The sequence below is a fragment of the Vanessa atalanta genome, chromosome 14, assembly GCF_905147765.1.
Source record: "Vanessa atalanta chromosome 14, ilVanAtal1.2, whole genome shotgun sequence".
In the NCBI taxonomy this organism is placed as follows: domain Eukaryota; kingdom Metazoa; phylum Arthropoda; class Insecta; order Lepidoptera; family Nymphalidae; genus Vanessa; species Vanessa atalanta.
In genome coordinates this window covers 1,598,785-1,615,450 of record NC_061884.1, presented here as the reverse complement: position 1 = coordinate 1,615,450, position 16,666 = coordinate 1,598,785, and the positions used below count along the sequence as shown (strand labels likewise).

The 16,666-nt window shown below is 35.5% G+C and overlaps 1 protein-coding gene across 4 annotated transcripts in view; it reads right to left on the bottom strand.

Annotated features, from left to right (window-relative positions):
* Nucleotides 1-539: 539 nt before the first annotated feature.
* Nucleotides 540-16,666, bottom strand: part of LOC125068892 (protein PALS1) — a 166,724-nt gene continuing 150,597 nt past the window's right edge. For all 4 annotated transcript variants that reach the window (XM_047678253.1, XM_047678256.1, XM_047678255.1 and 1 more), the window contains 12 exons: nucleotides 8,727-8,916; nucleotides 5,836-6,059; nucleotides 5,354-5,524; nucleotides 4,975-5,083; nucleotides 4,669-4,766; nucleotides 4,198-4,402; nucleotides 3,992-4,124; nucleotides 3,636-3,802; nucleotides 3,222-3,386; nucleotides 2,570-2,701; nucleotides 1,897-2,078; nucleotides 540-1,382 (listed from right to left, as the gene is read on the bottom strand). In XM_047678253.1, the coding sequence (XP_047534209.1) occupies nucleotides 1,200-1,382; nucleotides 1,897-2,078; nucleotides 2,570-2,701; nucleotides 3,222-3,386; nucleotides 3,636-3,802; nucleotides 3,992-4,124; nucleotides 4,198-4,402; nucleotides 4,669-4,766; nucleotides 4,975-5,083; nucleotides 5,354-5,524; nucleotides 5,836-6,059; nucleotides 8,727-8,916 (1,959 nt within the window). In that variant the 3' untranslated portion in view covers nucleotides 540-1,199. The remainder of the gene's footprint in view (nucleotides 1,383-1,896; nucleotides 2,079-2,569; nucleotides 2,702-3,221; nucleotides 3,387-3,635; nucleotides 3,803-3,991; nucleotides 4,125-4,197; nucleotides 4,403-4,668; nucleotides 4,767-4,974; nucleotides 5,084-5,353; nucleotides 5,525-5,835; nucleotides 6,060-8,726; nucleotides 8,917-16,666) is intronic.

Genomic DNA, 16,666 nt, shown 5'->3' with positions numbered 1-16,666 from the left:
TTATAACTACGGTACAAATTTGGCAATAGAGAATAATTTTGACGTTATTCTTCGTAGTTATTTAGTACTTATCCAAATACTTATGTAATATAATTGCAAAATATAAATTCCTTTGCATTATTATTATATTAACATATTAAAAATATGGTTTTGGAAATGAAATATAGTGTAACGAATTCAGACAAAAATGTATACTTACTATATAAAGCAGAGATATTTAATTTATCGTTTTATATATTTTATGTGTAGGTTACAATATTATCATAAACGTTCTCTGATTTTAAAATTGATGTAAAATTGAATTAGTTAATTATTGTTACATAATATACTGTTAATTCCAAATAATGAATCTGTAATAAAAAACTTTATCATATTAAACAATTATCTATTTTTTAAATATATGTTCGTATATTTTGGCAAATTTTCTTTATTATTTATAATATATGTTATGAGTTTTGAAAATTTTAAATAGATTAATATATTTAATTCATTAATTGTGATTATTAAACCGTTATATATTTTTTATTAAAATTGCATGAATATTAAAGGTTTTAACATATACGTAAATATATATTTGATTATGTAGTCCGAATTAAAATGACTGTATTCTAAAAATAAAATTTGGTCTCCTGTTTTGAAATATGCACATTTTAAAAATAAAATAAAATAATTATGAATAATATTCATCATATTTAACATAAAGGAATGTGCTTATTACGAAAGAGATTTTTCGTAAACAAAAGAAAAAACATCCGTTTTATTTTAATAAATAAATCCTTCAACTAATATTATGTAGCCGATCTCTTTTTATAAACTTCTTTAAAACCTTTTACATTTGAGAACACATTTCTAAATTCTATACTTCTGTCTACAGCTCCACGATTTAACACGATTGCATTACAATTATTAATACCGTTTTCATTATTTTTTTCATTTCTCACAGATTTCAAATTAAAGTTCATCTTTTTATCGCAGGCGTTTAAAAAGTAAAATAGCAAATGTAAAACCATTTGCGTGAACAGTAACATAATTTTGGCGCCAAACGTCGCCATCTTGTTACCTTCAACGCCCGCCATTTTGTATATCACATCGCTTTCGACTTTATCCGTTAATTTCATATTAGATCGAATGTTTTCTTGATTAATTTCGACTCGATTCAGTCTTTTAGCTGCTAAGGATGCAACTTGGAGAATTTCCCGCTAGGTCTGTTTGAGCCAGTGCGCGGGTACCCATTGCGGTTCGCGTTCTAAGCTGTTTATTTCGTTCAGCAGCTGCTGGTAGGCACGCTGCGTGTCGTTATTGATGATGATCATGTCGAATAAATGGCCCCATCTCAGCTCCATGTCTCTCGCCGTCGCTATAATCTCCTTCAGTTCTTCTTCCTGCATTAACAAACATTACTCATAAATTTGATATTAATAATGTATACAAAATACATCATAGTTTATATTATTATCCATTTTTAAATTTAATTTCAGGATCGCAAGACAAACAATTATTAGACATGAGCTTTTTTATATAAAACGAAGACATTAGCAAACACTACCTTTATTTATATTTTTATTAACCATTTATAGTAGAAGGCACATTTCGTTTTCGTATTTCTAAAAACCTTAAATAGGTATAACTTGGTCTAATACATAAACAGTTTTTTTTCATGTGAATGACTTTTCCAAATTTAAACTCTCTCTCCACTCATTTTTAATCTTATCACGAAAATAATCGTACCCTCATAAATATCTAAAATATTGGTGAAGAAATCCCGAGCAAAAGACAACACGTTCTATTGTCTCGCGAGCTTCCACTCCAGATTGGTGACGCTACGCTACGAACCAACCGCCTGTGTCTTAGTTCCAAAAGGTCGCAATCTGATCGATATCTAACAAAACTAATAACCTTAAAAGCCTCTGCGTTCCTGATTTTCTTCTGCCGCAGCTTCTCCAAGCTCGGCGGAGCCACGAACACGGTGTACGGTTTTAAGTCTGAGTTACGAAGGATCTTCAGCGACTGCGGGTGAAGGTTTAGAACACAAATCTTTCCAGAATTGACGACCTCCCTTATCGCTTCTAGGGATGTACCTGGAAATATACAATAGCTAAATTAATATAAAGTTTTATGTGGTCATATTAAAATAAACGACGTAGTATTTTTACTAGGTGTAAACATTGGTACCAAAAAAAAAACAACACAGGATAATATTTCTCTCGTTATAATATTTAAATGAACAATGTAAGATTATCGTAACATAAGTACAACATAATGTTACGTTACTCTTGTTAACTTACTCCGACTTTCAACTTGAATACAAGAAGATGTACTCATGCAACTCATGCATTAGTTAAGTATAGGTGCAATAAAGAATAAATAAATAAATACGTATATTTTTAATTAAATTAATTAAAAAATTAACAACGACAACCTTATTTTTAAATCATTCATATAGAAAAACGAAAAAAAAATTTTTTTTAATGTCGTTTCAAGCCATTATTTTATTGTTACTTCTGTTGAATGTTCTGAATAAATAAATAAGCCATCGTCTCCAATAGACTATTAAAAATAAATGTCTCACCATAGTAAGCCTTTTCGTATTCGCCGTGTTCCACGAATTTCCTGTTGAGTATGTCCGCCTCGAACTGCGCCCGCGATATGAAGTGGTAGTCCTGGCCGGCCGCCTCGTGGTCCTTGCGAGTGCGGGACGTGTCTGTAACGTTCACGTTTTCATTAGTTATGTAGTAAAAATATTCTATCTCTTTTTATAATACTTATCGAATAATTAGCCTTCATAAAATATTTATAGGTATTTTTGTGTTTGGTATATTTATTGTCTATGTATTCCAACCCCAAGAGGACAACAGCAAAATAAACAACATTTGACAGCGAATTGACGCGATTGGTTGAAAGTTTGAGTAATCCATGCTATTTAGTACGGATTTGCAAAAAAGATGGCGTTGTTAACGTCCACGAATATACTATTGGAACTTTGGAACCAAAATTAAAGTATAATAAGTTTAAGTGGAATAGTGTCGTCAAAGACATATTGATCAAGAAATGGTAAGCAGGGAATATCGAAATTTAAGGCTTGTATGTATATCTGTATTTCTTTTTCGATTGGAATAGGGTATGTCTACAATAATAATAATGTAGTAGATCATCTCAAGAATAGACGTTTTTCTCATCAGTTGAATATTCACTTCAGAATTCCTATTATTAAGTAGACTCACGAGGTACGGCCGCTGCGAACCGACTGCTGTCCTCCATGAGCCTCTGGCGCAGCTCGTGTCGCCCGATGTTGGGGGGGCCGATGAGCACGATGGGCCTCTTGTGAGAGGCGCGCGGGTAGTACAACGCCACCTCCTCGTACGTCAGAATCTCCTCCTGCTCGTACTCTGAAATTCGGAATTTTGAATTTAGTAGAGTTTACTTGATTTTATGGCAGTCGTCACATCAGATTCTTCGTTTCATATACGAGTAAAAATATATTCAGGATTCGCGGGATTCGTCGAATGCAAAAAAGTATCTAAAAAAAAATCTACTTTGACAGTGTCATTCTTCATTTCAAAATATAATGAGTCAATTTCTTTACTTCCTTAAAGGGGCAGGAGACGAGGGAACGAGAAGTAACGAAACACGCTCACCGTCGGCGCCGGCGGCGGCGTACAGCGGGTAGCCGGCCTCGCTGGTGGGCTTGCGCGGCTTGCGGCGGCGCGCGCGGCCGGCGCACAGCAGCGTGGCGCCCTTGCGCGCGCGCCGCGCCTCCGCCTCGCCCGCCTCGCCCGCCAGCGACTGCTTCATGGACTCGCGTCTGCGGGCGCGCCCACATCTCTTAGCGTCTATGCAAGCTTTCGTCGATTATAATTTTATTTCCGTGCGGGCCGGTGTCCCCGGGGGCCGACTTTAGGTCGAAACGTTGAAAGAGATCGCGAGACACGCGCGAGGCGTTAACTTTCCGAGTGAATAATTTCAAATAATAATTACAAGCGATTTTACTCACTGATGCTGGAAAGCTTGACTAGGTATCAGCCCGGCGAGGCTCTGGTCCTCCTCCCCCTCCCGGAAGGCCTGCCACCAGTTCGGGTCCTCGCGGCTGATCACGTGCAGCACGTCGCCCTTTTGAAAACTTATACCTGGAATGAGAGACCGAATGAGTGCCACCTGGGCCGGAGCGAACGGGCCGGGCGGGCGGCGTGTGGTGCGCACCGAGCTCGCGGCAGGGGATGTAGACGTCGTCCTCGGGGTCGTAGTCGAAGTGCGCGCGCACGTGCAGCACGCGGTGCGCGGGCGGCGGGCGCGGCCGCGCGCGCGGCGCCAGCACCACGCTCAGCGTGCCCGCCAGCCCGCCCAGCACCTGGCACACCTCGTGCACCGACTTGCCGCGCATGCTCACGCCGTTCACCTCCAGCAGCTGCGGGAAAATCGCTGACTGTTTGTAATCGTGATTACACATCACACAGATAGAAAGATTACGTCTTAGGCGGTGAAGAAGTGTGCATACTTGAATGTGTTGCTGTTATTTATCTATTTCACTACATAACAGGAAGTACCAACATTAAAGAAATTCTAACACGAGTTGTAAAAGGACCGCCACAGGGAACTATTTTAAGCCTTATTTTATTTCACACATCTACCGTTCATTATTAGAGGATGTTATGTTTAAGTGACAATTCATACCTCGTCTCCTTCATGAAGAAGTCCTGACTTCTCCGCCGCTCCACCTCTCACTATCCTACCGATGATGACCGCCTCGCCCTCGTTTCTCACCGTAGCACCTATAACAAACGAACAGATCGACGACTCAATAATATAATAGAACAAATAAAACTATTTAAATGATTACATTTTAAATTTATTTTTAAAGATAGATTAAATGATTTTTAATAGTTTTAGATAATAATTTATATTGGTTAAAGGATTATGATTTAAATATTGATCAAAAACCTAGCTCGTAGCGACTGCGTCAATTATCCGATGACTTACCAAGTGGTTCATTAGTTTTCTCAATTTTTATAATTTTGATATTTTCGCTGGTATCGTCAGGCGAGTGCGGCAAATACTTGTCATCGCCCTTGAAGTTATTGAAGCCAGTCTGGAACAACATACGTTGATTTAAAATTTGCTTAATAGCGTAGAGAAAAAAGAAATATCTACTTGGAATTATAAGTATTCGTGTACTTTTGTATTCAAATTTCATATTATCATAATTTGTCTGCCTTATACTTTATACATTCCTCGGAAAATTTATGCTTTTCCATAACTAGAGAGGCTTTGAAGCAGTTACTTGTACATTTGAAAATTAAATCGGTACATTCAAATGATTGAATAGCTTTTGTAATATACGCATATTTTGTTTCTATACCTTATTTCTCTTCCCTCTCGTGAAGCAGGACGGGTCCAACAACGCAGCGGCCTGGTCGTGCGCTTGTATCAAGCTCTCCAACTCCAAGCCTCCCAGTATTGAGAGCAGTTCCGCTGCTAACGCCGACGTCTCGCCTCCTGACGCCGTATGCGATCCTAGTACATCTATACACTGAAAATACATAAATAATAATATTAAATTTACATTACATTTTATTTATATTACGGTTAAAATTTTAATTTAAATGTCTCTTTTTGATGTGTGATTCCGAAAAACCAGAATAGCGAACATCACATAAGTATCGTAAAAGCCGACTAAGAAAATTGTTACTAGCATTAATACCATACAGAGCATAACACGCATAATCATTGCCAAGGAGTATTGGCATAAGACTATCCTATTTTAAAGGCCCCAAATAAATGGGATAAACAAAAGAATGATCAATATTTAATAACAAACAAATTTTAAGTTTCAGAACGTACATCTTTTAATCGATCAGTGGCCCGATGTGTCTGTGGAGGCGAGAGGCCGGTTCGTTTATGTCTCACTGCAGTGAGGACAGCCGACCTCGTCGCTAATGCCGTCCGAAGCGCGGGACACAGTAGCACGCCAGCCGCTCCAGCTACCCGAGCAGCAAGAGCGCTTTCACCGCTCGAACTAAGCGCTTTTTGTACCCTCGACAGCGCTGCGCATACTTCTTGATAATCTGAAAATATTTTATTAAGAGTTGAATAAAGCACCTCAAGTAATTGAGAAGTCCTTTTTTATAGCACACGTAGGCGGATGGTCAAAAGTACCATCTTATGGTAAGTAATCACCACGCCCATATAAATTGGCGCCGCAAGAGATATCAACCATTCTTAAATCGCCAATGTGCCACCAATGTTGATAATTGAGATAATATTTCCCTTGGCCTTGTAGTTACACTGGCTTACTCATCCTTTAAACTGGGACACAACAATAATAATAATTACTGCTTCACGATAAAATATACGGGTGGTACCTATCCAGAAGGACTTGTTCGAAGCTCTAGCACTGTTATTTTTATGTATGTTTATAATAATATTAAAACCTAAGATAAATGCAAAGACTTTGAAGGTAAAATCCATAAGTCAAAATCAATTTCAAGTGTTTACGATTATAATAGCTATTTTTTGGTAACTATTAATTGTACATATAAATATAGTTTATATACATCTAGGTGTATTTTATATTACTCGTAGTTAGTTATCAAGCTAGCTTGAACTTAAGCATGCACTTAGTTTGTCTTTAAACAGGAAAATATATCTCATACAACTAAAATCCCCTCAGAAGTTAGAGTACCTACATATATTTAAACTAGTTGTTGCCCGCGGCTTCGCTTGCATTTTAGGGGGTTGGTTGTCATGTTTTAGGCAAAAATAATAGCCTATTTCCTTCATTGGAGTTCAATTTTGCTTCATACCAAATTTCGCCAAATTCGGTTCATTGATTTGGCAGTGAAAGAGCGACAGACAGACATAGTTACTTTCACATTTATAATATTAGTATAGATTCTCCTCATTTCATGGCGGATTATTTTCATTGCGATTTATTCTTCAAAATACCTGATATTGTTGGAAAACCATTCAGTGCTTTCGAATTCGTTCATCACAAAACTTTGTTTTATTTCGTACGAGTAATTTCATTGGTTGCATAAACAAGAGTGTTTAATTGATTGGATAAATTGTATCCCTTATAGAGGCACTAGGTCGACAGGAGCTAATATTAAACGATCGAACTATTGCCACGTGGGGTGGAAGTAACGCGGCCCTGCGGCTCAGACTAGTTTATAATTGGTTTATATAGTTCCCTGGTTCACTTTCCTGTTAAATTTATTTAAAACCTTTCACAGCCAATTGTGAAATTTATAAACAAAACTTCCATCTGGTAATTATCACGTAAGAATATAAAAAAAGGGGCTAAGCTATTTACATAATACATTTACTTACCAAGTTTCAACAGTATAGTTGTAATGGTTTGGAAAAAAGTGGCTCTAACATACGGACGGACACACAGACAGACATGACGAATCTATAAGGGTTCCATGTTTTGCCATTTGGCTACGGAACCCTAAAAATCGATTTGATGAAACATTCCAAATTGGATCATTTGCTGTTAGGAATTTCGTGTGAATTCCACAGCAGATGAGAGCCATTAATTTAACCTATCGATAGTGTAGTACTCGGCAACTTTGTTTTATTATTAGTACATCTTAAATTAAATGGTAAACATACTAACGATTCGGAATTTAGACTCTAACATCAACTACCATCAAGAATTTTGATGGTCAATCTTTTTCACGAATCATATAACATCATTATATAGAAATAAATTTATAAATTATAATCTCCTTAATTTCCAAATAAACGAATACGCACTCCAAGCCTTTCGTTTATTATATATTGTATGTTTTGCCACTATGACTAATTCAATAATTTGTTTTTAATTACCTTTTAATTTTTTTTTAAATATAGAAACGTTTATTTTGGACCAGGGTAGATGATGATGCGACTTTAAGTCGTAATGTTGATTCTACCAAGCGGACAAAAACTAATTAGTTACTTTTTAATATAGTACAGTACGTTGATAGAGAGAGAAAATAAGAGAGAAAATTCTAGATTTTTCTGTCTTTCTTATATACTAACATACACAACACTACATTAGAAATACAAGAGAATTATAGTTCACGTAGGTATATATATATATAATATCTCCTAAATTACGCAAGGTGAATTTAATCTTATTTAGTAGGATTAGCATAATTTTCCGACCCTCGCTACAATAATGCTGAATAAGTTACGACGTGTAGTTTACGACGGACAAACTGTTTCTGGACTTGGAAATTTATGTGGCTATTAACAGCCGATCTGGAGTGTCCAGAGGATATAAAATTTGGGTAATATCTAACATACACGTTCCGACCAGGCTTATATCTGGCCCAGCGGGTAAAACATACAACACTGCATCTTAACCGATAATTGTGGATTCAAACCCGGGCGATGCCACTGAAATTTTACGTCACTATTAATTAATCTCATCATAAGCAGTAAAAGAAAACCTTGCAAGGAAACCTGCATATCTTGAATGAAAATGTCTACCAATGTCTATACAATATTTTGTAAAAATAACGCTAGTCTCAATATTTGTATTTACTTAAAATTACCGACCGAGAGACAATTTATAATACCTTAAATATTATCTCAAAAATTTTGCTACCAAATGAAATATTGGTCTAAATAATGTAATTGTAAAGCAGGCCGTTTTAATTAATGTTTTTTTTCGTCGGCGAATGCTTTTTGAACCCAGAACTTCAAGTACCCATGACGAACAACATACAATTTAAGTTACTTACCAACAATAGCATACAGCTGTGCAGCCTCGTCAGTCGCATCTTCTTCGTATGCATCGTTGACGAAGGCTGTGCTGGATGGTGGGTTGGATTCTAACGCTTGTAGCTTGTGAGAGCCGCGTAGCGAATTTCTTAAGAATTCGTTTTGCGCCGCAATTCGTTCCTCAGCTTCCTTTCGCTGGCGGAGTTGTTCCTGGAAAAGAAAATAAATATAAGTATGTTATAGGTAAAGAAAATTTTAATTATAGAAGACAACAAACAATTAAACGAGTTTTTGATTATTTTATATTTCTGTGTGTGTATTTTTATACATTTGGTTGTAATGGAGTTTTGTGCGTGATTATTTATGGCTCACATACAATGTTTTTTCGGCAGTTCCTAAAGGTAACAACTGGAATAAAATGCTTGCAGCATTAAACCCACACAAATAAAATAAAGTATTGAATAAATAAACGTCAACGCGAGAGTTCAGTATTAAACAGTCGGTAAAACCGCAGCCAGTTAAATTCACTGAGGAACCATTTATTTCCACAATCACTTCCAATTTGAATTTTAGGAATGAAAGCGGACCCGCCATTTCGAGGGGCATTCAATTTAACGCGCCCTAGGATTAAATCGCTTTGGAAATTGTGTATTGACTCAATCTGACATTTCAGAATAGTTTGATATAATAATGATATAGATCCTATAGAATACATTCGTTTCACTCAAAGTCACAATAAAACATATAAATATAAAGAAACTAATGAGTTTCTTGGCGCTTTTTGTCGATTATACATTCCGAAGCGATGGTGTGTGACTTACTTTAGAATATTAAAAGTGCTTATAAAAGAACCTACGGAATCATTTGCGATACAAAACTCAGCTGTGATACGGAATGGTCTATAAAGCTGGGGTCATATGTGTGACCAACGTACTGTAACAAAATTGCTTTTCCTTGTGTCGTCACACAAGTACTGGATTTAGAGCTTTTATCCGGACCGAGATCGCTGTTTCTTTGCTCTCGTGCAATGCTATGTGAACTCAAAGAAAATTATAAAGTACATATCAGATGTGTACGATTGGAGTTGATACAAGGTTCGGGTACCAACCTCATCTGTTCAACCACCAAACATCACAAGTCAGTTGTTTTGTTCTTTTAAAAGTCAGTGAGCAAGTGTAATTACTAGGAGAATGAGTATAGACCATATAGTTAAAGCATTGTTTAACAGCGCACATCATCAAAGCCAAAAATGAATTAGAAACTAAAAGTAGCTCAACGCCTAGCGATATAATACTCCGAACGTTAAATCATCCCCTTGGGCTATTGTCGTCCGCACTCATATACAATTAATTGAAAGAAATAAATGGAATACACATAAATATTTCTTTGAAAGCAGACAATCTTGGTTTTATAAAAAAATCAATTTGAATGAATTATGAGGTTGCTCATACTAAACTTGCTTATACTTTCACGTAAATCCTATGTAAGATTCACTTATTCATCGTTTATCGTTGTGATTAAATAACCTAAAAATTGTTATTAAGGTTATTAACGAAGGATAATATACATTATTATTAACTATTATTTGAACGTCTTATAATTTAAAAAAGAGCTGATATAGCCTAGTGCTGCACGTAGAGGAGGCGACGGTTGAATCCGGAAAATTATCAATTTTCATGAGCTTCATTTATGTTTATAATTTATCACCATGATGAATAAACGTATAGAGGAAACTTGGTGAAAGATGGTATAAGTCCCAAGCCTCAACAGGTGAGACCTTTGCTCACCAGTGAGCTCAGTACCACCATGCTCACTATTTCTTTACTTATAATAGACTATTTAAATTAATTGGTTCTTATCCTTATATAATTCACAGACTCAAAAACCCTCTTCATAATTTTAACATTTTTCCCTCAACGGATAATATATATCATTACGGAGTTCATAATTTTTTTATTATCTGTTAAATGGAACAACGTTTTCAAAGAACTTGCAGAGCTAACGACAAAAGTATACATATCTAGTGAATAAACATCTAATATAATTCAGGATTATCAAATATTTAACGTTGGTGATTAGCATAACAGAAGCTAACTGAGTAAATATCGTAAGGCCTTGTAATCTGTTGTTTCATGCTAAGTATATAAGGCCGTGCCGTGACACAAACAGGGTTGCCAACCTTAAGTTTCCAAGCTTATATTCTTCAGTTTGAAATCAGTTCCGTATATTAAAATCTGCCAATCAAAAATTTAAATATGATTATTCAAATAGGCTAACAAAAGCACTTTTGGATCGTCATGTTACATTTTTGAATTGAATGTAAAGCTACCAAAGGTTCGGAATGTAGATTCTACCGAGAAGATCCAGCAAGAATCTCAATATTAAATAAAGAAATAAATATTGGACAACATCACATACATTACTCCGATTTCAATGTAAGTAGCTAAAGCACTTGTGTTATGGAAAATCAGAAGTAACGACGGTACCACTAACACCCAGACCCAAGACAACATAGAAAACTAACGAAATTTTTCTACATCGACTCGGCCGGGAATCGAACCCGGGACCTCGGAGTGGCGTAGCCATTAAAACCGGTGTACACGAGGTCGTCAATAACTTTTTTAACCTACCTCATTTTTAATAACAGAGTCTGTCAATAAAGTGCGATTAAATATATATTTATGTCTTGCCTGGGATCTACAAATACTAATTCCGTGCATTTTTTTATTAATATAATTTTTAAAAGGCCAAGTTAAAAGTAACTGGAATCTTATTATCGATTAACGAATACCGTTCCCCTGCCGTGCCATTATTAGTTTACCTTTCCTCCTCGGGTCTATACAATAATTGTCACTGTTTGTTTTAAAAAGATCGAGATTATTGTGAGTATACATAATATTGTTGCTATCATATTTTGAAGAAGCCGAGATGGCCCAGTGGTTAGAACGCGTGCATCTTAACCGATGATTTCGGGTTCAAACCCAAGCAAGCACTACTGAATTTTCATGTGCTTAATTTGTTTTTATAATTCTTCTCGTGCTCGGCGGTGAAGCATCGTGAGGAAACCTGCATGTGTCTAATTTCAACGAAATTCTGCCACATGTGTATTCCACCAACCCGCATTGGAGCAGCGTGGTGGAATGTGCTCCAAACCTTCTCCTCAAAGGAAGAGGAGGCCTTAGCCCAGCAGTGGGAAATTTACAGGCTGCTAATGCATATTTTGAAGCAACTGTAAACCCACTTTATTAAAAACATCCCGAATCGAGTCTAGATATTAATTTAAATCATAAGTCAGTGTTATCTCGGTTCCCAAATGTGGACCTATATTCGGAAAGATCAAACTTTCGATTCGACATATTACTCAATTGAGAAATGTCAGTAAGTTCTATGCATTATTCACTCTAGTAATTATAAAATTTAAAGGAGTCGAGCTAAATAAGCGACGTCACGCCGTAAATCATCAATTTAATTTAGCATCGAGAGTCAAATTCGTTTCGGACGGTATAGCTTTTCTTATGTATTATGTTTCTGATTGTATAATCGTCAAACAGAAGCAATCACAATCACGTTTAAATTGAAAGCAATCTTGATTACAAGAACAAGCCTTCGGCTCCCACTATACCTGGTGAATGCAAATGCTTGACAATTACCTTGCGGGTGGTCAAGTCAAATACGCTGTACCGCCCTGACACAAACTAAAAAGTTCGATAGTTTCTCTTGCAGTCATTTATTTATTTATTCTGACAAATAAAAACATATAATAAATAGGATGTGCCGTTAAAACGTCAAGCGGTTTGCCTTAGTCCGAATTAAATTATTGAGCATTAATAAAATCAAAGAAAAATAAATCACGCAGATGACCAATCAGTGCGATTCATTTATAAAGTACGTAAAGTTTCATTGGTTTATTTTTCAAATAAACCTTTGTCGGTTTTGTCCTCATTAGTTAACACGTGTTACGCTGTTTTTCGAAACACAGAAGGACAATAAAAATACGCCAACGGATACCGCATGTCTTAAGATAGTCTAGTGATTTTTCTTGATGTGGATATCAGGTATGTATATACGACCAAGTTAATTGAGACCCACATTAAAAGTAGTTATTGTGTATATTGTAGCTTCATTATGGGTTTATTTATTTCGTTTTTTTTTTTTTTGTGTTTTTATACACAATATAATGATATTAATGAGAGATGATAACGTAAGTTGTCTGAGAAAATATTTTAGGAGATTCTAGTGGGCAAAATTGGGAGGTCAAATTAAATTTTGTTTCATTTTAATCGTACGACTTATAATTAAAATGAAACAAAATGTACCACCTAATGCGTTCAAGACGGATTGCGATGATATTGTGTGGAATCCTTGGAATACGTGCACACGTTTTTTACTCATTATATCTGTGACGTAAACTAGTTACATAGAAAAACATACTCATACTCATATTATGATTTCTCTTCTAAATCTAACGATAATTGACATCCGCGTACAAACATTTAAATTTCCAAACATCAATTATTTGATTTGTGATTCAATATTGCATAAGGCTTGTCCACCTTCATTTATGGGTAATATTTTCACGTGTCGCATTTTATATCACTATATAAGCGATCGTTAATTTCAATTAGATAATGTGTAAAGGACCATCGATGATACAAATTAATTTCTTTTGTAACAGCAGATTTTATAATGAACTCAAATTTAAGAATTGGTAAATAAAGGTCGAAATTTACACATATTATCGAATAGGATAAACGGGCAAAAATTAGTATCTAGTCTATTAGGTATGAAAAATTATGGTTGAACAAAATCTTAAATGCATCTCAATCATGCGAAGGCGAGAAATTATCCGATAAGTCTCGCGCGCCACCGATTGGACCGATTTGACGGCACTATGTCAAATCCTAGTCCAACGTGCCCAGAACTGATTACTTTAATCAAATTAACGAGACTTTAATAAGATATTTTTTTTATGATTACGGTAGGCGGACGAGCAAATGGGCCACCTGATGGTAAGTGATCACCACCGCCCAAAGACAATGGCGTTGTAAGAAATATTAACCATTCCTCACATCACCAATGCGCCACCAACCTTGGGAACTAGGATGTTATGTCACTTGTGCCTGTAGTTACACTTCCCTTCAAACCGGAACACAACAATACTGAGTACTGCTGTTTGGCGGTAGAATATCTGATGAGTGGGTGTGTACCTATCCAGAGGGGGTTGCACAAAGTCCTTCCACCAAATAAAGTAATTATAATAATAACCACTAGAAAGGTATCGGGTTTTTCTATTAGGAAATTCTCCGTAGCGTAGAGTTTACATTCTCTCTGAATCACCCCGCCGTGCTTCGCAAAGCATTCCGCAAACATGCTTCGGAAACTTCGGAAAGCATACCGCTGGTCCTGCGCGTCAATTCTCGAAGATCGTCGGCTCGAATTTTGGAGTTATAACCGCAGTGGATCAGTCAGAAGAACACAATTAAAATGAGAAGCGAGACTTTATTTACAAAATTTGAAATTGTATTAATTAATGAGACGGTTATTTATGCAATATACTCTTTATAATAATAACTTGGTCGTTATGACGATATTTTCTTTTGTTAAATAAATTTCATTCATCCAACGAGCCGCTCTAAAGAGAAACCGGTAGAAAAGAAACTCCGCTTTTATAATAAAGGTGCCTTAGTAAAAGTTTTATATTGAAAACACGGGGATATATAGCTTTTAATTCTGGTATACTATCTGTTAAAACCAGAACCGGTATAATATGTAAGAAATACAAAGTTGGAAGAAAAATATTATTGTCCATGGTTTTAATTGTATTAATTTTCATAATGGTACTGTTCTATTTGATTTTACTAGTTGCCGCCCGCAACTACGCTCGCGATATGGGATTTGTCGTCTATGTCGTTCCTTGGAGTTCAAGCTTGCTTTATGGCGGTTCCGTGGTTTGGCCGTAAAAGAGCAACAGACAGACAGACAGACAGATACTTTCCCATTTATAATATCAGTAAAGATTATGTAAAATAAACTATGGAATAGTGTGTCTTTTTGAAAAGAGTATAAATTTGTATACACAGACTAGAAGTTTTACGTACGGTTACTAGAAGTGCCCTGCCTCGGTTAACGAAGAAATGTATTTATTTATTAAATAAATGAATAAAGACTTTTTAAATTAGAAAAGTTTAGACATAGAGACTGTATCGTAATTATAGCAGTGTATTCATATTTTATAAAATATCCTACTCGTCGTTTGACAAAATTTCCAGCATCGGTGTTCTATAACAAATCTTCGTTAAAAAATTTCTATTCCAGAGATATTTTTATATTGAAAAAGAATTTAAATAAAATAAAAAAAAAATGTTTTGCAGATATTCACATATTCAGTTTAATAAATACTTTTTCAAGAAAATTCGAGACTTTTGTATTTACAATTTAGTTTATTTTGAGATTTTAGTTACCTATGAGAGTCTATTATTTTATTTAATAATGTAATTTAGATATATTTATGTATACTTGCAATTTATAAGCTGCAATATAATAGAAATAAACTAATAACAAACAAATCGAAAAATAATCTTATCTGCCGCCGAATTCTTACGCAAGGTTCTTGACGTCATAGTCCAGGGGGACTCCCCTTCCTCCCAGGAGGGTGTCGACGTATGTATGACGATGAAGTGTATGACGTATTCATGCAGAAACAGTGTTACTCGAGTTCAACTACATACATATATGCATATGTATAGACATATTTTATAACTTCAATGATTCGACACACAATACACACAATGGCATGTTATGACCTATGAAAAAGTTTTATAGACATAGCTTTTATCCAACGTCATTGTAAAATATTAAAATAAAAAAATATATCGCTGATATGTAAAACGTCAGCTAAAGCGTATATAGTTCCAATTAAAATAACTACAATAGACTTATCAAAAACATCTATATTCGTATAGAATATAGGTAAGTATCAGACGCCACGACCGTGTATTCACGTAAAACAACTACATCCTAAACAAAGTCCCCGCTACGTCTGACTATCTTAACGCGATAAACTCGAAAGCTGCTGAACGGATTTTCATACGGTTTTTACTAACGGGCGAAGTAATTAATGAGGAAGGTTTAGGTGTATAATTCATTGGGATTTTTTATAAATTGACTTAAAAAATAACGATGTCGGAAATAAATCTTGCTCCGTGTCAAACAATAGACTATAACCAAAATGTCTTACGATATACACGCTTTAATATTTTACCCGTGCAAAACCGGGTCGTGAAGCTACTATATTATAAGAGTACATTATTAACGACCTTAAACATTAATGTATGCCACCATTTAAGTACTTCAAGTGATATATGACGTCATATAAACCAAGATGGCGAATTGTATTTTTAGACAGCGAACAAATTGTCGACCATATGGTAAGTTGTCACCGTCATACAAACTGTCAGAAGTATAAATACTCACATTCTAAGTGCTTGTCGTTTGAATTTGTAATTATACTGGCACACCTTTTAAATCATAGTACAGTATTGGAATTTGTAAAGGTTTGGGGTTTGAACACATTGTATCCACTCAGGTGGGTTACAAATACAGAAATTGCCAACTATATCAGTATACAATTACAAACATACTTAATTGCACGTCAAAAATTAAAATAACATACAATGATGTATGTTTCAGAGGTATGTACATAAGTCGGCCTTATCTCTAGTAGTAGAAGTTTTGCTGACGAGTTGTACGTCCAAATAATTTCATTGAAATACATTCATATTCGAATCGCGACTACCCCCGACCAGCCAACTTAAGAACTATATTTAATCCTCGGTAGTTTTATCATTATAAATTTGTATAACTGCAGTAAGGACAAAGGTTTCTTCGTTAAACTTCTTCACGTGCTAATTAACAGAAGCTCAGTTGAGCTCTATGAAAAGCCACGCGAATAAAAGATGCC